Below are 20,364 nucleotides of genomic sequence, written 5' to 3' on the forward strand. Positions count from 1 at the left end.
TCCTTTTTGCACTCAACAAGCACATAATTCTTAAATAAGACAAGGAGCAGGCATCTTGCAAGGCTGCAGAGTTTGTTTTGTTTGTGTCATGCAAGGTCTCCTGCTTTGTGAGCCTCTGAGTTCAGAGTCAAAGCCAGAGCAAAACATTTTTATGTGAGTTGTCAGAGATGTCACTTTGTTCTTTAAAGGTCTAAATGATCCAAATTTTCCTTTTCTGTGGGTATGGGCTCATTTACTGAGAGACAAAGTTTATCCAAATTTGTTTCTTTAGATGTGGAGGACGCTGGAAAGGAGCACTTCACAAATGAACAGGGTTTTTTCAGATCCAGATTGCCTGTTTTGTATTTTGGGTCAATAGGAACTTCTCTTTGAGGCTCTTGGAATTCTGGAAGGATTCAAATAGACTGCAAATAGCATCAGATATTTGGAGACTGATTCACCTCATGCAAATAAAGCCATTGCATTCAGGGGTAACTTAGCTTTAGGTTACTGGGTTAGAGATCTCTGTTTATTTAAAATGAAATCCTGGAGCCAGCCGAAGGAAATGACAGTGAGTTTGGTGAGGTCTGTAGTACCAATCTGCCCTGGTCAAACTGAACAAGTAGAATGGTGTGTTGCCAATAAAAAATGCTGGATTTTTTTCCATTTTTACTCAGAGCTTTAGTCCTAATCAGAGCTAGTTAAAGTCTGTTTAATTTATTTCAGTTTCAGCAAAAGTGAAACAGTTGGTTTCTGTCCTCCTGTGTCCAGAGGGAAACAAAAGACTCCCTTGTATGGAAATGTGAACCTGCATTTTGGTGATCTGAGTTGTTATCAATATCCCAGGCTAAGGACTGTAATTTTATAAGGATTGTGTATAGCTGAAGTGGCCTTCCTAGTAAGACTTAATGTAAGACAAATGACTAAAATCAGAAATGGATTTATTTACAATGACAAGCTTAAGTTTGAGGTGATGTGACACAAGTGTTGCAATTAGTGTGAATGCTGTAATTCTTTGGGAGTCAAGGAGCCTTTTCTAGCAAAGCTGTTTGAGTGTTACCCTAGAACCAGAATTACTGCTCAAAATATAGATTCAGGAGTCAGCAGCTAATTATTAGCACTAAGCAACCCCACATTTTCTTTGAATGACTAAATCTACTTAGAGCTCCCCATTCAGACAGGCACTCAGGAATACCCTGAACTATAAGCACATTGTTTAAATCCATGGACTTTCATTGGATTTAACTGGTCTTTAAAGTTCAGGCTGTACTTAGGGAACCCACTGTACAGGGACCTACAGAATAACACAGGCAGGTGACAGTGCTTTAAAAAGCAGTGCCAGGATGAGCCAAGCACGGCAGGATTCTTGAAATGTGACAGCCCCATAAAGCAATGAAAGGGACAAATTTGTTTGAACTGTGATTCAAACAGTGCCTGGAGTGGGGAGTGCTCATCCCTGTGTATGCCTGTGTATTCATCCTCCCCAGGTCTGTGCTGGTTCAAGGTGAGTTTTTGTCACGTCCCAGTCACCATGTGACGTGCATGATGTATTCCAGGAGAGCTGCCAGCACTTCCACAGCTTGAGCCACAAATCAGATACAGAGGTCTGCTTTTGTGATGAGTAAGGGAGCCCTGCTGAGGTGTTTCTGGACATGGTTGTGACGTTGCCTAGTTTGAAACTATCCCTTGCAAAAGTGTAAAGGTGTTAACCTCTGGTAGAAGACAGATGAGCCTTGTGCAATTTTGTGTTCTTCACCCCACTGAGCAGCTTTGTGTGGAGTTTGTTTCCCAAGACACAAGGCCATACTGCTTGATTCCAGTGGTTTTCTGGTTTTATGTACTGGCTGTTGTGTGCAGACAGCAGATTGCTGGAGCATCCAGCACACCAGCTGGTGTTCACTGACACCTGGGGAAGATGGCTTTGGTTATGTGTAGGTGTCTGCAGCAAAACCATGGGTTTTTTCTGATACACAGACTGGTGTAGCTGGAGCTCAGGCCTAGTAACTTGTCCATCTTTTCTGTTGAGAAATATTTGTGATGTGCATTCCTTCAGGATTTCCTACATGAGCTTGTCCCTTACACAAATGTGCTGGTTCTGAAGTTAGGTGGGCATTAGTAAAGGGGTGAAGTTAGTTCATCCTGTTAGGGGAGAGAAAACGATCCCCTTTCCCTTCTCCATCAGAATCAGGATGGCTTTCCATTGTGTGACTGGCAGACAGTCTTTTGGATTGCTTTCTCTTTGTTTCTTAGACCTGCTCAAATCCTTACAAAGTAGTTTTAGTGTTGGTCCTGAAAAGTTAGAGGTAACAGCAGAGTTGACAAAACTAAGCTAAGCAGAGTGCAAACAGGCAGAGAGCTGTGCAGGTGGATAGCTACTCTGATTTCAGAAAACTGTTTCAGCTGGATTGGTTGGGAGTGCTTTCAGCAGCCCAGTGCATTAGCACTGGAGCTCTCTGCTCAGGGGGAATATTTGCTGTCACATCATTCATTTCCCTCCGGTACCCAGAGCCAGGCACTGGCCCAGTAATGGCCTGATGTGTGCTGCTCCCTGCTCTGGAGCCACAATCCAGCAGTGGGACACACAGCCTCTGAAAGTGGAGGCAGTGAGGAGGCCTTTTGGGTGCACAATTGCCAATACAAAAGAGGAGGATCTAATTATATATATATAATATATGACAGCACCTGTCTTTAAAACACACATTGAGATAAAATAATGAAATGTCTCAGTTTACCTCTGCAATAGAAATCCTTTGAAGCTGCTTTCTCTGGTATAATAATAAGAATGTTGTGAAGACTTGAGTTTCTATGGACTCACCGGTCTATACTTCAAATAAGATAAAGGGAAAATGTATTTATTATTAAAACTGTATTTTGGGCTCTTTGATAATGCAACTGAAGTGCCTCCTCAAAAGGCAGAAAGGAAGTTTGCAATGTCCAACAAATCCCAGTTCCTGCTGTTGTCTGCTAACCCTCAGCAAGAGATCATCTCTTTCCCTTCCAGGCTCTGCACAATTCAATTTGGCATCACTGTGCCAGTGCTTAAATACCAGCATGAACTGCAGCACCTCAGAGGCTTTTTGCACCCAAACATTCAAATTTTGAGGTTTTTGGTGAGGGGGCAGAGGAGGGAAGATTAAGAATTCATCCGAAGCAACTGAAAAAGTTAAAGAACATTTTGGTGACTTTGGAAGGCTTTGTTTAACCTGCTCTGGCTGGACACTGGAAAGCACTGGTGCTTCTGCTGACACTGAGCTCCCTCAGTGGGCAACACTGGTGTCCCACAGCTGTACCTGTAGCTGCCAGTACTTGCCGGGAGGGAAATATCTGGGATACAGCAGGGTGTCAAGATGTATGTGTGGCCAATTTCAGGGCTCCACAGTCAGAGTCAAAATACATAAGCATGCAAAAAGTTTTTCTGGTTTCTCCTTGGCTTGCTTTCTGTCCCTGCTATCTTGGGTATCCTTTGGCACACCATTAAGCAATGCAATTCCATATTGTGCTAAACTCCTTCTTACATTCCTGGGGCTTTTCAAAAACCCAAGAGGCAATATCTTATTCTATCAGCTCCTGCTGTATTTGGCTTATTTAAATACAGTCCTACTGTTTTCCATCCTTGTTCAGTTCTGCTGGAGGAAAATATCAAAATGCTTACCTTATACACTTTAGCTTCCCTGCAGTACAAACATCTGGATTTTAGTGAAGTACTAGCTTAGCTCTTTGTCTGCTTGCAGGTATAATTTTACCTTAAGAACTGATTATTTATTAGAAGAGCAGCCATATTACCACCTGTCACAAATGCGTACTATTACAGAACAATCAGAATATCTATGTGACCAGAGGGTGAGCCTTGGGAGTGGCTCCCACTCTCTCCAGGCTGGGGACAATTCACCCAACAAGGTGTCAGCAATGGCATGATCTCTTCATTGCTCAGCCTGTGGCCCATTCAGTGACTTCAAGAAAACTATTCTGCCCTGCATCTTATCTTCCTCACCTGCACAATAAACAGTGATGATTCTTCACTTCCTTGGTACTAAGCTACGTTAATAAATTTCAAAAAAACTCCATTTTGAGCTCTTTGCTGAGAAGATACTGAAATAATTCAGAGTTATCTAATTAGATACAGAATTGTGCTGCCAACCGAGCCAGTCCATTATGTTACAGGAATTCATAGGAAGATGAAACACCATGGAAAGTTAAATATTGAAAGACCACCAAAGAAAGTGACTGGATTTTCCTTTGTCTAGAGCCATTGGGTAATACTATCAGGAACAAGAATGGAAAACAGGGGAAGGCATGTGGGGCTTTCCCTGGTCTACCTTGAGCTTCTGTTAAGCTGCAGTTCAGGGACTATTTCAAGCAATGATGTGCATTTGGACAATCATGTTTAATCAGCAGTGCTAGGGACATTTTCCATAAACTTGTCCAATAATTTTGTTTCTTAAGCTATTAATAGCATTGAGTTCTGGTTTAATAGGTTGTTGTGAGAAAAGAGCACTTCCTTCTGCTTCAAACTTGCCTTCTAGCTTTGTTTGGTTCTCCCTATTATTTCTTGTGCTTATAAGAAACAGTGATTCATCTCTTCCTTACATTCCCTGGCTTGCTTGTGATTTTAGAGACCTTGGGCATATCTTCACGGCCTCTCCTTGTTGTTGTTCCCTTCTGTGCAGGGAGTCCCATTTAGCAGGAAAGTGCAGGTTCCAAGCCTAGCACAGAGATTTGGCAGCAATCTGGGATTTGATGTTTTTAATCAAAGCTGTGCCTTGCCTGTGCTTCCAGGTTCAGGCAAGTGGTTGCGGAGTACGAACCAGAGGCGCAGGAAGTATCCCGGCTCTTCCGCTCCGTTCTGCAGGAAGCTGCTGAGAAGATCAAAGAGGAGGAAGAGGCCAAGAAGCTTGCAAGGCAGTGGAACACAAAGAACAGAACCAGCCTCTCCTTAACAACATTTAAATCTCGGTCCAGGATCTCCCCATTCATCAGTGACATCAAGACCATCTCTGAGGATGTGGAACGGGGCACCCAGCCCAACAGGAGGGTTTGGAGCATGCCAGAATTTCGGAACACCAAGGACTTCTGACTCTATACTCAATAAGGTTTTTAGACACTGATCTTTCAAAGCCCAGTTAACCCTTTTTTAACTCTACTGTTCTTTTTTCCATCTTTCTTTTCCTGCCTGTCTCTGTCTTGGCAGCTGTGTCTGTAGTAAGCGCTGCTGATGCCTGCAGCCTGTCACACCATTTATTACCAAACATGGTAGCCTTTCCTGTAACTCAGTAGCTGTTCAGAACCTTGAGGACCTTAAGGCTCATTTACTATCTCATTTTTATTACTGCTTTCTTGTGGAAAATGAATTAGTTTTGCTATGTCTGTCTTCTCCCTTTCCCCTCCAGCCTGGATGTAGTTATCTATAAAAACTTTTGGCTCAAGCTACTGAGAGCTGCTGGCTGCACCAATCTTGCTGAAAGCAAGACAGCCACTTAAATGAGTGAGGCTTGCAGGATCAGGCTTGTGAGCTAAAGCTAGTATCTGATTTGGAACTGAACTTCCTTTTCCAACTAATAGCCTTCCTCAGTGCTACAACAAACTTCACAGGTAACCTCAGCACTGCTCTTGATCCGCTTTTTTTGCTGACAGTTCACAATCCAACCTGGGCAGAAACAGACCCAAGCTTTTTGAGATTAAAGACCAATCATGTTCCACAACCACCAGTTTATGCATGTTCAAGTTTCTTGGGTACTTTCTCTTTTGTGCAGGCAGAACCCCCAGAACTTTGCACTGCAGAGCAGATAGAAATGTATCACCCTGCTGTGTAGATACAGAGGTGGATACCTCAGTGCTGTGTCAAGTGCTATTCTGGGGCCTCAGTGCTCTGTGCTGCTGAGCTAAGTGCTCTACCCTACACCCCAGACATTTAACAGAAATCACCCTACACCCCAGAAATTAATATTTATGGCCAAGCCTGAAAGAGGGCTGAAGTAGAACATCCATGTAAAGGGAAGGGTCTCAGCATTCATCTCCAGGGCTCTCTGTACAGTGGCAGCAGTTGAGATCATGTGAACATTTGCTGCTGTGAGTGACTGGAGTGCTCTGGCAGATGTTCTTCCGAGACCTTGAAGAGACAGGAAAATGCCACTAAGGAAAAGCTGCTAAGGCCCTAACTCAGCATTGGCAGCGAGAGCTCTCACCAGCAAACATCAGGGCACACTGTGAAAGTCAAGTGTCCTGTGGAGAACCCAGGGGCTAGGATGCTTTGTGGTGACCAAGGGGCGATGGGGAATGAAGAGAGGGACTTGCTTGGATGATTGGCTGCTGGGGAATCATCTCAGTGGGGTACAGCCTCCTGGAGGACCCTGTAGCTTTGTTGTTCTTTTGTCCGTTTTCAGCTATTTTTCCCTGGGGATCTTTGCAACAGCATGTGGGTTCTACAGCCAAGATTAAAACCCTCTGAAGCTGTGCCAACTCTGGGAAGAATTCCAGTGCATGAAATCTATCTTAGACTAGAAATGTGCAGCTTCTTCCAGAGATGGAGGAAGGCAGCATAAAACAAAGATCAAGATCAACCCCCTAGAGCTCTCTGAGACTGGGATTCTGACTCTTCCTCTCTCCCCTCTGGGCTATGTGAGATTGAAGACAAGGCTTTCTTAGCAGCAGCAGGCTGCAGTTTCTATCCCTTGGTAAACATTGCTGCCAGCAACCCTCCTAGGGACAGAAAGCAGCTCACTGTTAATCAAAAAGTCAGGGCTTCCAAATACAGCATCCAGTTTGGGACAGGCTATTCCAAGTTTAGGTCAATGAGGGAGAGTTTAAAGCCTTCTGACAAGCAGCTTAGTGTTTTTCAGCCATATGTCTTTGTGAAGTAACGTGATTGTGCAAATGAAGTAAAAACCAAGGCTAGACATACTTAGCATAACCTTAGCTGTCTAGAAGATGTAGGATCTCTAGCAGGGGGTCACCACAATTTGCAGAAACAATTCTTGTTTGGAAAAGAGTCAGCCATATTTTTTTTTAATATATTTGCAAGCCACTGTATGGTACTGAAGACTGAGATGAGTTCATGAATTTCACTCTGCAGCTCTGTTGTCATTTTATTTGCACTTCTGTTCCATTTGGCACCTTCAGTATTGACTGCATTGATGAGATGTTCGATGGGCTGCTGGGAGACACGGGACCTTCTGCCACACTGCCACACAGCTCTTTGTTTCAGCACAGTGTCTGTAGCATGCTCACTCTTTCTAAGGAGAATCAGCAGTAAGTACCTGCCCTGCAGCAATGTTGTAAGCCAAGGAAATCCCCGATGGGTGTTCACACTATCACAGTGGCCTGTGATTGTGCTGTATCCTTCATTAACAGCTTCCAGCTGGCAGACACCATTCTGGTGCAGCCAAGGAGACAGAGCTGACCTTTGGTCAAAGCCCTGCATGTTATGGAGACCAGGCTGGGGCACTGCTTGTGACAGCTGTTTTGCCTCAATTTACCTATAATTTATAATTCCACAATAAAATGCAATCCAAACTCTTGAACAGTAGTATCACTCTCCCTGTATCACTTCTGGAAGTTACACTGGGCTCACAGTGGGATCTGATGGTAGAGGGATATTCAGATACCAAGCTAGGAGAGATCTATTCTATTCCATGCTATCTAGTACTCTTACAGGGGTAGAAGTGGTACCATGTTTGCCTGCAGCCAGCTGCTTGGAGATGACTGAACTCCTGCACTGTGTGTGCAGCAGCAGGGACTGAGGCAGAGCTGGGGGTGATCAGGGTGCACGACTGCTGCGCTGCTTCTGGTGCTCATTTTTCTTAGAAATGCTGTACACTGAACCTTAAATGATCCTTTGGTCTCAGCATGCAGCAACAACTGTGCACTCATATTTGCCTTGTCCTAATTCCACATTTGGCACGGCTAAATTAGTGTCAGTTCAAATGAGGAGCATGAAACTCCTGACTGTCCCCACCTACTGTGCTATGGTCCATGGCACTGGGCACACACAGCAGGCCAACCAGATTGTTTCTGGCTAAAGCCAACCCAAATGATCCATTGCAGGTGGCTCACAAACCATAAATCTGCACTAATGGTCGTCTGAAACAAACTCTTATGAAACTTGTGTAGTGTGAAGATCAGGTCCTCTTTGGTAACTGTTTGACTCCACAGCTCTGTTCCTCCTGGGCTGCACTACTTGCTAGTGTAGAAAAACAAACAAAAAAATCTTGATGAGACCCTCTGATCTGTTTTTAGCACCTCCTGAGAGCTTGTCCTGTGTCTTAATTCTTTAAGGACAATGAAACATTAACTATCGGCACATCATCATTAACAAGCAGAAGTGAACTGCTTGTTAATGTTGAGCAAGAATTATTTTAAATCCTCAAACTTTCTTTCAGAAGGCTTTTGGTATCAGCTCAGAGCATCACTGTGGCCCCATTGCTGACAGTGTTGTGCTGTCCAAAGGACACTGTCACAAAGGACACTGTCACACCCAGAAAGAAGCAGTCCTAGACTTGCTACACCTGCTAATAAGTAATGGCAGCAGCTCAGCCATGCTGCCCAGCTTCCAGGGGCTGGCACTCCTTAGAGCCACTGCTCTCCTGCGGGAGCTGTGCAGTCCTGCTCCTGTGGCTTCTAGAGGTGAGCCTGGCCATGGGCTGTGCCAGCCAGAAAGGATGTGCAGGCAGGGGCTGAGGTTCCTCACCCACAGCAGCTCAGAGTTCAGGCACCTGTCATGCCATGGGGAATTGGAGTAAGCTCTGAGGGAAATACCTGTCTGCTGACACTGCACTGTTTATACATTTCAACACAGAACCTTGGAGAATTAAATCACAGCTGTGGAATATAAACCAATTTATCTGTACTCGTTGTCTTTAATTAAAGGTCTCCTGAAATATAATCTGTCTATATCTAGCCAAACACAACAGCTGTTCCACTGCCCTACTGTGTATGTATCAAAGCGGGAAGGCACAAACGCTAAAGGCACTTGATCTAAACAAAAAACCTTCATCCTCTCTCTACAAGTACACATGCAACTGCCCACCTTCTATCTTGCCACCTCTACAATCAGATTTCAAGATATAACGTGATAAGTAACCATTTATTTAACCAGGATTAAGCAATTGCAAAGGTCTGAAGTTCTCTGAAGCTACATGGTCTGCAGATACAACCTTGAATCGAAGTCTTCATCAATATGAACGTGCTTCTGAGCACGTCCTACATGAACCAGTATCACCACAAAAGGAGATGACAGGAGAGACAAAATGGGTGTTTTGTCTCCAGATACTTTTGAGTCACTCTGTTGATTCCATACCTGATCCTGTGTACTGGAACACTTCAATATCAGCAGATGGTCCCAGATGGCTCAGAGCTCCCTGTGCTAAGCAACGTATATACAAAGCATGCATGTGTTTTTAACAAAAGGGAACCATGTTTTCCCCACATGAGGTATTACTGAAGCATGAATTGCATTGCTTAGCACACTCTGCACATCAGTCAGATGAGTGGTTTCAAAAGGGGACAGGGGGTTAGTAAACCACAGTGCCCTAGACACAGCCCATAGCACACAGTTACTCCTTGCCAGAAGCTGTGGACAAGCAAATCTGTGTTGTTGATTACACCACTTCCCCCAGACAATGCTATAGGCCTCTCCCAGAAGGAAAACTACAGTTTGACTGAATGGCTCTGATATTGAGCCATTTGACTCTGATATTCCTGTGTCCTGCTGCACCTCCCTGCTAAAGGATATGGCACTGGAGGGAGTTTTGCCCAAAAAGCATTCTTACAAGAGCTGGACTGCATCAGTCACAGCCCTGCAACAGAGGAAGGGCTATCAGGCCTCCCTCAGTGCCACCCACCTGTGCCAGGCAGAGACATCAAAATTTCAGTGCCTGCCTTTCCCTGGTACTGCTGTCTGTGTGAGGGCTGCTGGCACAAGGGACCTTTTGTTCCCTCTGCATGGTCAGACAAGCCATGTCTCAGGCTGCCTTACATCAGAGAGATGCTCTGCTGGCCCTGAGTGCTGGGTCTTGGGCCCAGGTCTCCCCATGACTACCAGGTATTTTCTGTGCATTTCCTGCACAAAGATATTCTCAGACAAAGGGAAAAATCCTTACAGATGAGATCTTAAAAAACACAACAGAAAGGTGAGAAAGAGACCTGCAAGGACACACTGTATACACTGTCACTGGACACTTCATAATATTATAAATTTTTAGGGTCCTGGCTAGGATTATCCCATATAGCATCTTACCTCTATATTTTAGCAACAGACACATGTTGCCTTTACCAAATAAATGTAATGTAACCCAGGAGCAGAGACACCAAAGTGAGGAAAAAAGCTTCTGTGTTTTTGACATCAGAGTACCTGCTCTCAGAATGTAATTACTATTACATCTGGTTAGTGTTCACAATGCTGTGTCCTCAGAGCCCTCTATCAGGTCACAGTCCATCTGCAGTACTTTTCCAACCTGATTCTTTCCAGTGTCAAGTGACTTAAAGCAACAGATTGCACTTTATTTGGCCTGAAGACTATTTAAATAACCAGATGTGTAAATCAGCAGTGACACTGAAATATTTCTTATGTTGGAGAGTTTTCTTTCTGTATTCTGGCACTGGTATTTAGGAGCTGGAGAAGAGCAGAGTGCAGTTTCTGGAGAACTCAGCAGCCCCAGGTAGGGTGATGCACATTCCAGGCCCCTGCTGGTTCTCAGCAACCTGCTCCTGTTGAATTCAGCTACTGAGAAGTTAAAGGATTCCTTCTGCCTTTGGCACACAGGCACCAGCAGAAGAGACTATTGTCTGTCCTCAGCACAGCCAAGGGCAAGAAAGGAACAAAGACTGCATTAAATTCATAGGACAGCAGTAACACATGTTCCCCATAAACAACCATAATTAGGAATTTGCGAGCTAATTATAGGCTTTCAGAATAAGTGCAAAGCCAATGTCCAAAGGTAAAAAAAAAAAGGTTTCTGTGACATTCCAGCTGGCCAGCATTGCCACCTACCGGCAGATATTCCAGCACCGACCAACCTGGGAACAGGCAGCAGCTCGGGACAAATTCCTCACTCCCCCACCACTGTTCTGTCACCCCAGAGCAGCTGACGAGTGGGGAGCAAAGTGATCACAAGAGATGTTGGCCCTGGTGCTCAGTGCCCGAGAGGAAGATGGCAGCAGCTGCCACCATGGACACGGTGCCTCTCAGGCTGGGTGGGGATGATGCTCCTCAGGCTGCCCCAAAGGGCTCTCAGGGGCTTCCTCAGACCCCTCAGCACCGTGTCCTGCTGTCCGTCACACAACACTACATCACTCATACTCCTGAAGCACAATTTAACACTGAAGTTGAACAGGCAAAGAGAAAAAAATACCTGTTGCCAACAGGCAAATAAATATCAATTTCTGCACTGGGCAGTAATTTTGATGATTAATTTTGTCCAGAGATGGAACTAGGTAGATGGGTGCTTGCCAATAATTTTAAGAAACAGGTCCTCAAAAACTCATCCTACAGCTTGAAATAAAACCAAGTGCAAACTGGTTATATTCAGTTTCTCAAGTGTGCCCAGGACCTCATTCCTTCAGAAAAACACACTGACATAAAATCCAGCCATTCCACAGAGTCCTCAAATGACAGTGGAGGTGCCAGCCTTGAGTGTTGAACCAGAACTTTGGAAACCTGTTTCTAAATACACACAGCAAAGCCCATGAAGAGGGTGTTGAACACACGAGAGGACATCAGAGCTCCACCAGCCACCAAGGCCCTTGCCCACACCAGGAAAGGCTCAGCAGGTGACCCCAGGGCCAGTCACTTGAGCCTCCCTGACCCCTGCTCTTCCCAGCATGTAGAGCTCACTCCGTTTTTCCTGCTGCAGAGGATGACTGGGAATGATAATTCCTGCAGCATGAAACCCCAAGTACATCCGAACAGCACAACCTGCCCAAGTTTAACCTTACTGAGCTGTTACCAAAATGGCAGGCCCTGCTCAGCTCTGCAGGATGACACACTTTAGCTCCATGGAGCCAGGCACTTCCAAGTCAAAGTGGCATTTATCAATATTGCCTCAGCTTTTCATCTCTGCTACGTTTTTGTGTGGGCGAAAGAGTGAAGTTCAAGCCAACTCTAGAGGAAATGAGTAACAAAGGATTGCACTGCCCACATGAACTGGTTGGGACAGAACAAACAGTGCCAAGGAAGATGGGCATGGCAGCAGCAGCTCAGAGAATGTATCCTTGATCTCCTTCCCCTGACAGTGACTTCTGCTTCTGAAAATTCTGCTGCTAAAAAAATTCAGTTGAGTTTTGCACAATCTTCAGAATGGAAAATGGCGCAGAACACAGAAGGTGAGTGTGACAGGGAAGACTACCACACACACACACACACACTCACACCAAAGGCAGGTTTCACATCTAAAAGATTTCTATTATTCAGCATTTTAGGAAGAACCTCAGCTTGCCCAGCCAGGTACGCTTCTGCAGCCCCTGCCTCATCACCTGACCTCTGCCCACTCCACAACTTCTGACAGCAGCCATCTCCCTCCAGCCCTGCTCACCTTTTCCACTCCTCTCTGTTCCAGCTTCACCCTTGCCCACAACATGCACTTCTTGGTAGACCTGGCAGCAAGTCAGCCGTGTGTGTTACCAGGTTAACATCCCACAGTAAACTGCCTCACATTTCCCTCATGCAAATTTCTCAACTTGATTTTCAGCACATTGTTGCTGTTGTAAGCTTCTCACCTGGTGGTGCACCTGCCACAACAGGGATTGCAGCAGTATTAAGAAGCCAAGCTCTAGTGAAAGGGTCAGTGAAATGAACTTTTTCCCCAAGGGTGCAAGGCATGGAAAATTATTCTGGCTGTGCTCACTAGGGAGGACTGGAATCTGTTGGCCTTTTCCCAACAGCAGATACTCAGTGCCACAAAGATGCACAGGGTCTCACTGCTTGTGAAGAAAGATGGAGAAGGGAAGGATGCAACACAACTCAAGCCTCTTTAGAAATCTACATGGAGATGGATAGAACAGAAAAGGAGGCTTACAAAAGCAGCAACTGCTGCAAGTTTCAGAGAGCACTTGTAACTGAATGGGCAGGATAAAATAAAGCAGAATCACTGACACAGCGTTTAAGCAGCTTGGCTTTGTAGAAGAAATGATAGCTTAGAAGTAAATGCTGGCACAGAAATATTTTAAAGCATCACCAAAGCATACCCAGCATGTCAAGAAAAAGAAACAGAAGTTTTCTCTGTCCTGAACACACCACAAAAAGGTTTTGTAAGAAGAAATATTTTGACTCATTTTTGTACCATGAGAGACAACTACCAAAACCCAAAAGGAAGAAGAGTCCACATCATATTACTAAAGGCCCTTTGCATTTTCCCTACTAATGCAACAGGCAAGGAGTTTTTATGATCTTGACCAAGGCAACAAAAAGCAAATTATTTAAATTATGTATAAACATTCCAACCAATGCAGTTCTTTACAACTGTGATCTCTGGGTTTCCCATTGCTATTTTCTTTCCATTTTCCAAATTTCTACTCCCTACTCCGCACCAAGTTTTCCAAAATTACACTGTCTTTACATAAAATATAACCTAGGGAATGGGAAGGATGCTGTCTTCTAAGAGTGTGTTTGGGATTAACCTTGTTATGCAAAGTCCACAGACAAAAGCTGCTTATCTGGGCAAGATGCTTTGACATCACTAGCTAGAAAATACCAAAGTAGCACAAATCAAAGCATAATCCTCATGATAAATAAAAGGGGTTTTCTTGTTTGGTTGGTTTTTCCCCCCAGTGACATTTCAGAACAGTGCTTTCAAAAAAACCCTTTTGATTGTTGGATTAAAAGTCAAGGAAACTCCATTTCTGACCTATGTTTTTGCAAGTTTTATGCTCATAAGGATGTATGAAGTTTCTCTGCTGGATCAGGGCTTTAGTTTCTAAAGAGTTACATCTCTGCAACAACTACAAAATGCTTCACAACAAAAGAAAAGTAGGGAAAGGAGAGGATTCTAGCATCTTCAGATGGTTTCATACATCTAAACAGTTATAAAACTATCCCTTGAGCAATGGTACAAATCTTCAGGTTCACTTGAAAACACCGTAGCAGACACAGACACAGTTTTCCATTTGCTCTTTAATGATCTCCCCCCTCTGACTGCTGTACACTTAATGTTTTTGTCAGCCAACTCCCCTTGAGTCCTTCCTTCAGGCATTGCCAAACCACAGCTCCTGAGGAGCACCTGCTTCCAGTGATTCCAGTGAACTCCCACGGCAAGGCCATGAACAGAGGGGCCTGCTGGGTAACCAAGACTCAAGGTGTGGAAGGAAGAGGGCAGGCACTGAGCTAATTAGCACAGCTGGCACACCCACGAGCTGTGCTGGGCTTCTGCTGCCTGTGCAGACCTGTCTCATGTCCCAGTGGGCTGCCAGCAGGCCTGTGGAGTCACTGCCACTGCCTGCCTCAACACCCTGCCACGGCTCCCTCTCCATCAGACTGAGGCATGCCTGTGGCACGCGCCTCGCTGCGCTGCAGAGAGAGCAGGATTCACACAGGATCACAACTGCAGGCCACAATTCCAGAGCTTTCAGCCTAGCAACTGCAACTCCAGATTTGGGGGGGTAAATTATCTATTATGAACTGAACAACTGATTCAGATAAACAAACAAAAGCAGAGACCTTTCCTGCTTCTACTTTAGGATAAAAATAATTTGCTACCATTATTGCTCTCGAGTATTTTGCTGTTACACTTTCTAATGAGAGAGCCATAAACTGTCCAGAGAAATACCACATCTCAAATTCTGAAAGAAAATAACATATTAGTGAATGAACTTCAAAAAAAAATCATTTATGTAAAAGGATGTTCTATTTACAAAGGTCAGTTTGCTCTTTATGATATGCATAACCACTACCAGAAAAAATATACATGAAAGAAACACCTCATCTTTCAAATACACATTTACAAATACTCTGCTTAAGCTACTAGAAAAATTAAGACATTTGAAATTAAGAGTGCATTCTGCATACAGTTAAGATAGAAATTACATTGCTGGACTTCTGTGTGTCACTTCTTTTCATTGTGAACAACACACACTTGGGCTCTTCTAAAACACCACAGCCTGGCTATTACCTTATATCTCAAAAGGAGGACATGGATCTCCATGAACAAGTGACCAGCTACTCTGTGTTTTGCCATTAAGAAAGGACATCCCAATTTTCTTCCCAGTAGGAGGGCCTGGTCTTGTCCAACTTGGTGTCCTTTTCCCTGAGTTTCTCTTTAGTGTCCTGCTAGGATGATGGCTGGCTGGGCACACCTGCCAGTCCTTGGTGAGGGCTCCTCCTGTTACAAGGCAGAGTTCAGGAACTCCAGGAGCTGGGCACGGTTCCGGTCTCTCTGTCGAGCAGACAAGCAGAGGCACTGGTTGAACAGAGCTGTACTCAGGAGCAAGGCCACAGATCCCTGTTTTCTGGGGGTTTCCACATCCCAAAGCAAGTGCCATTGACACAGCTGGGTCCAACTAGCTACCAGTGGGTGCCCAGGGGAAGTGCCAGGCAATGGGACACAAGCTGCCACTATTCCATGAGACACTTCCTAAGGAGTCTCCACTGGGCTGTCATGGTGCAGCTCCCAGCCTGCCCAGGAGGAACTCCCAAGCACAACAGAGGCTCCTCTCTGGTGGCTGAGACAAGTGGCACTGTACTCCCAGCAAGTCCTCAGCTTTGGGAAGTATCCTTTTATCCCCGTGCATAAACAGCAGCTTATGCAGCATAACAGAACCCTGAATTTGGGTTCTCTCTTCCCAAAAAGAAATGGCCCAACCAGTCAATTCCAGAGCTTTTTATAAAAAATTATTGAATCTTTAAATATTGTAAAGAATGGATGTTGTTCAATTCAGCAAGACCACAGGCCCAAACAAAAAAAAGGATCAACATCAAATATTTGACATTGAATACTGTAACCAGCAGACTTCTGGAACAAAACTAGCAAATATTCAGCATAATTTAACACACCCTTTGGTGTCACAGAGGAAGATAATGTGTTTTCAGTCCAGTTTAACTTAGAATGCTCAGGACTGCTTTGGTAGCTGTAGAATGAACTACTAGGGCTTGAACCTGAATCTGCCAAGCGGATGCCTCGAGGAAGTAACACTTCCTGACCAGCACCAGAGCCCTCTGCAGGTCACCCTGAGGTGATGAAGAGTGAAGGTATTTAAGGGCTGAGTCAAAACATCCACAGCAACAGCACACAACACAACTCATGGTTATTTATTTCCCTAGGTATCTCAGTAAAAACATTTGACTGCTCTAAGAAAATGCAGGAGGATGTGCAGTAGTACAACTGGGATTTTAAAAATTCCTCTCTAAATAAAGGCTACTCTTGCATGTGTTAGAAAAACACAGTGAAGTAGCAATTACCACAACTGATCACAAGAGACTGAAAGAAGATGAGTACAATTAGCACCAGTGCAAGAGAAAGCTACAAATTGCCTAATGATTAGAGGCTGAAATTCTAAGAACCTGCACAAGCATCCTTTGGTTTATCTGCTCATGACTGAGTATTCCAAGCCCCTTCATAACATAAAACCTGCCAAAAGAGTGAATTCAAATTTCTCAGAGGGCATCACAGCCACATTAAAAGCTACCCTCACTTTACAACTCTTAACTGCAAGACCCACTCTTCTACAAAAATTACTACTAGAAAAGATATTTAAAGATCCAGTATTTTTTCTCAGGGACATTTAGACTAATTAACTCTTACCTCTATATCTTCCTTAGTCTTCTTTATTTTCATCTTAATTTTCTTTCCGGTTATCATGCTGTAGTTTTCATTCTTCTTTTTGTTTTTGAAGAACTGAAGTGAGATCACATGTTAAAAAGACATAAATTTTTTTCTGTACAAATCTTACGTAAAATTGCAGACAATAATCTTTTACACTTCCTTACTGTCCACAACAACAGAGAGAGGTTTCTACTGGTGGATGACCAAGCTGGTGATCCTATAAACATTTTTATGACAGGATGGATTAATTATGTAGGTGAGAAATAAAACAGGGCTTCACACTCGGACCAGCATACCTTGGAAAGCTGGACAGGGCCTGTTTTCTCTTTCCTTTTCTTCTTTTCTTTCTTTTTCTTCATTTTGTTCTCCTTTTTCCTTTTCTACAAGAAGACATACACTCTTATGCTTACAGACTAACAAGGGCAAAACCCCCCAAACCCCCCAGGATCTCCCAAGGCCACCCAAGTCAAGACAGACACTGCTGCTTGCCCTTACCACTGCTGGACAAGCAGTAGAAAGTAATGCACCAGAGCTAGCAACCCTTGGGACTCTGAGCAAGAGTCACAAAAGGTCTGATTCCCTGTTCTCTCTCTTTTAAAGTAACCCCAATATATAAGATCACTGAAAATTGAATAGAAAAATTACATCAGCAAGAATTTACCACGCACCGACTATAAATAATTTTTTCTGGCAAATTCTATAAAGTTATCAAGATTCCCCACTTCTCTTTTTTTTCAGAGACTACTCTAAACTCCAGCTGGACCAGCAATGATTGGCAATAGTAACTTTTAAATTCTTTCTCTTTTTGTCTAAAGTCAAGTGCCCATTTTTCAGTTCAGCTACCACAACCCTAAAAGCATGATTTAGATTTATACAGCCACAGACAAAAGCCTTGTCTTACATGACATTTAAGGTTATTGAAATATAAAGAACTGTTTTGTTTGTTAACTCCTTATTTCTCTTTGTAAACTTTTACCTTTTTGTTGTGTTTTTCTTTTTTCTTCTTCTTTGACTTAGACTTAGGAGAATCTAAAATTAAAGGAAAATTAATTAAAAATTTAAAAAAGGAAAAATTAATAACAAAATCAAACACTCAGTTTAGCATTCTTAAAAGGCATTTGTTTTTTATCTTATTTTGATAAGACAGAGAAATGTGAGACATATGAAGAAAGTGCTTTAGTTCAGATATGTGTATCGACACAGGTTGAACTAACCCTGAGAAAGAGAACACATTAAGTTACTGCCACTTACGGGGCTAACATGGAAGCTGAAAATACCTGATTTACTGATTCTGCAGATATGTCAGCTTCACCTGAGTCCTCAAAGTTAAATGCTTGAAATGTTAAGACCAAAGGAGGACTAAAGTCAAACCCACAACTCTGGTCTAGATAGACTGGGGAAGTAAAAAAATATCTGTGTTTTGAAAATGCAGCAAACTGAGGGGCTTAAATATACGCAGCATATTTTTACCAAGTAACATTTATTTGAAAGGCAGTTTGTCTTTAGAAGGAATTCAAATTAACATAAGAACATGGCAAACTGTGTGTGAAGCGGCACCTTTACATACAATAGGAAAGGGTTATGAGAGAAACATCCTGAACAAGCAGCATTGGTATTCTGCACTATCACTTTGTGGCGGTCTCACCACTTCTAAAACAAGCTTTAAATGCTCTCAGGAGTGCTATCAGAACTGGAAAACACCATGTGCATGTGGAGGTAGCTTACCTCTACTACTGCTGGAAGAAGATGACCTTGATGAAGAGCGTGATGAGGAGGAAGAAGTGGATGTACTGCTAGAAGACGATGTGGATGAAACAGATGAGGATCTGCTTCTGCTGCGCTTTCGTTTCCTTTTTTCTTTTCCTTAGGGCAACACAAGGCAACAGTGACAAGCCTGCTAATGACTGTGGCCTACTGAAATGACTCTCAGTAGAATTTAAACACAATAAATCCCTGTTTTGACAGGTTGGTTGTGTTTTTCCCTGCTCTTCCAGTGTGCCATGGTCTACGGGCATCACCAAGCAAGCAAACCCAGCAATGACACAGAGGGTGATACACAAACCAACACCAGAGAACAGCAACAGATCACAGCACCTACCTCGGGCCTTCAGCCCTTCTTCTGAGGTTGCACACAGCGTCCTGCTTTTCTCATCCTTCCTGTCATCCATATCTAGTCAGAAGCAAAAGGACATTCAATCATATAATTTCCAAAAGACTTTGGCGGTGGGGGGGAAATTCAGAAACCGAGGAATCGAGCCAGCACGCCTGATGGCAGCGCCATGGAAGCACAGGGCGGGACAGCTTGGAAGGGACCACGGTCGGTCCCTGGTCCCACCTCCCCGCTCCAGCAGGGCCATCCCAGGGCACACGGCACAGGGCCACATCCCCCTCCATGACACCGCACGCCACTGCGGGGGAAAGCACGTTCACGCCCTTGCACCAGGAACCGGAGGCCAGACCCGGCTCGGGTGCCGCTGCCCCAGACGCCGGGGGGTTTTACCCACTCCTACGTGTGGGGCTGTCTCTGGATCACGGATCCCGCCCACGGCCCTCGGCGGCCGTACCCCGGCCCGGCCCACCCTTCCCCGGCCGCCCCGGGGCCCCGACCCACCCGCGCTGCGGCCGCCGCCGCCCGGGCTCCGCCGCCCCTGGGCCGGCACCGCCCGCGCCCCGGAAGGACTGGGGCTGCCCGCCGCCGCTTCCTGCCCGCCCTCCTTCCCTCACGGCAGCCGCGGGCACAGGGTCCGAACACGGCCCCGCTCCGCCGCTTCCTGCCCGCCCTCCCTCACAGGGACCGAACACGGCCCCGCTCCGCCGCTTTCTGCCCGCCCTCCCTCACGGGGCCTGATCGCGTTCCCGCTCCGCCTGCCTGGGCTCTGCCCTGCCCAGCGTCCCCTTCCCGCTGCACAGCACCGCGTTCCCAAGCACGCCGCAGTCGTGGGATTCTGGAACAGTTCCTGTTCCTGCTCTGAACCGAAACAAATCCAAGCCCTGCTGAGCCCAAAGCCGGCCCAAGCAGAAATTGTCATCGCAGTGCAGCCTCAGACCTCGAGGGTATTCATCTGATCTAGCTTAGCATTTACTGAACTTGCTCTGCGATATCCAAGTCCGAACCAAAATACCCGTGAAGCACATTGATTCCTAATCTGTTGGTTTTTGTTATTTTTTTTAATTAGCGTAAACAAATGTCCAGTACTCCGCATCCTTAAAAGTCTCCTTCAGTCCAGCCAAAAACAGTCCCTCTAGAAGGATGATAAAATTATTTATTCTTACATTAGTTTATGTACACAGTAAAGACATTCGGCTAGAAAAATGTCTCTATTGTAGTAAGAGATATTCAAACAACTACAAACTATCAATAAATACATTAGAAACATATGGTATGCTGATGTAGAAATACCCTATGCTCTTTTGGTTACTTACCCAGTACAATATTATTGAAAAGTTTTTTGGTATTCTTCATGCAACATCAAAATTCTTCCTGACAGTTCATGCTATACAACATTTTTTCTTTATTAGGAATGGGATGAAATTTAAAACCCTGTTTACAAGCAGTAAAAAAATCACTGAAAATTTTAACATAAATCTCTTAATTTCTGTACTAAAAAGAACAAATTTAAAGAAGGTTGTCTTTAAAAAA

General features: G+C 44.5%; 2 protein-coding genes across 9 annotated transcripts in view; one reads left to right on the top strand and one right to left on the bottom strand.

The window, feature by feature from the left end:
- Positions 1–12,207, top strand: part of RD3 (RD3 regulator of GUCY2D) — a 28,307-nt gene extending 16,100 nt beyond the window's left edge. For all 6 annotated transcript variants that reach the window (XM_026791035.2, XM_074537131.1, XM_005483044.4 and 3 more), the window contains exon 3: positions 4,756–12,207. In XM_026791035.2, the coding sequence (XP_026646836.1) occupies positions 4,756–5,053 (298 nt within the window). In that variant the 3' untranslated portion in view covers positions 5,054–12,207. The remainder of the gene's footprint in view (positions 1–4,755) is intronic.
- A 2,564-nt stretch (positions 12,208–14,771) lies between these two features.
- LOC102073633 (uncharacterized) lies at positions 14,772–19,768 on the bottom strand. 3 transcript variants are annotated; one of them, XM_074537129.1, is made up of 7 exons: positions 19,594–19,768; positions 18,823–18,894; positions 18,450–18,587; positions 17,701–17,753; positions 17,021–17,104; positions 16,704–16,796; positions 14,772–15,338 (listed from the first exon to the last, which is right to left on the bottom strand). In XM_074537129.1, exons 1-7 carry the CDS (start codon positions 19,751–19,753, stop codon positions 15,288–15,290), a joined length of 651 nt encoding a protein of 216 aa, XP_074393230.1. In that variant the 5' UTR covers positions 19,754–19,768; the 3' UTR covers positions 14,772–15,287. The 3 variants fall into 3 exon arrangements, with proteins under 3 accessions (XP_074393230.1, XP_005483104.1, XP_074393231.1); XM_005483047.4 differs by lacking the exon at positions 19,594–19,768 and adding an exon at positions 19,336–19,524; XM_074537130.1 differs by lacking the exon at positions 19,594–19,768 and adding an exon at positions 19,060–19,288.
- Positions 19,769–20,364: the final 596 nt, after the last annotated feature.

The sequence above is a fragment of the Zonotrichia albicollis genome, chromosome 3 (genome assembly GCF_047830755.1).
Source record: "Zonotrichia albicollis isolate bZonAlb1 chromosome 3, bZonAlb1.hap1, whole genome shotgun sequence".
Taxonomy (NCBI): Eukaryota; Metazoa; Chordata; class Aves; order Passeriformes; family Passerellidae; genus Zonotrichia; species Zonotrichia albicollis.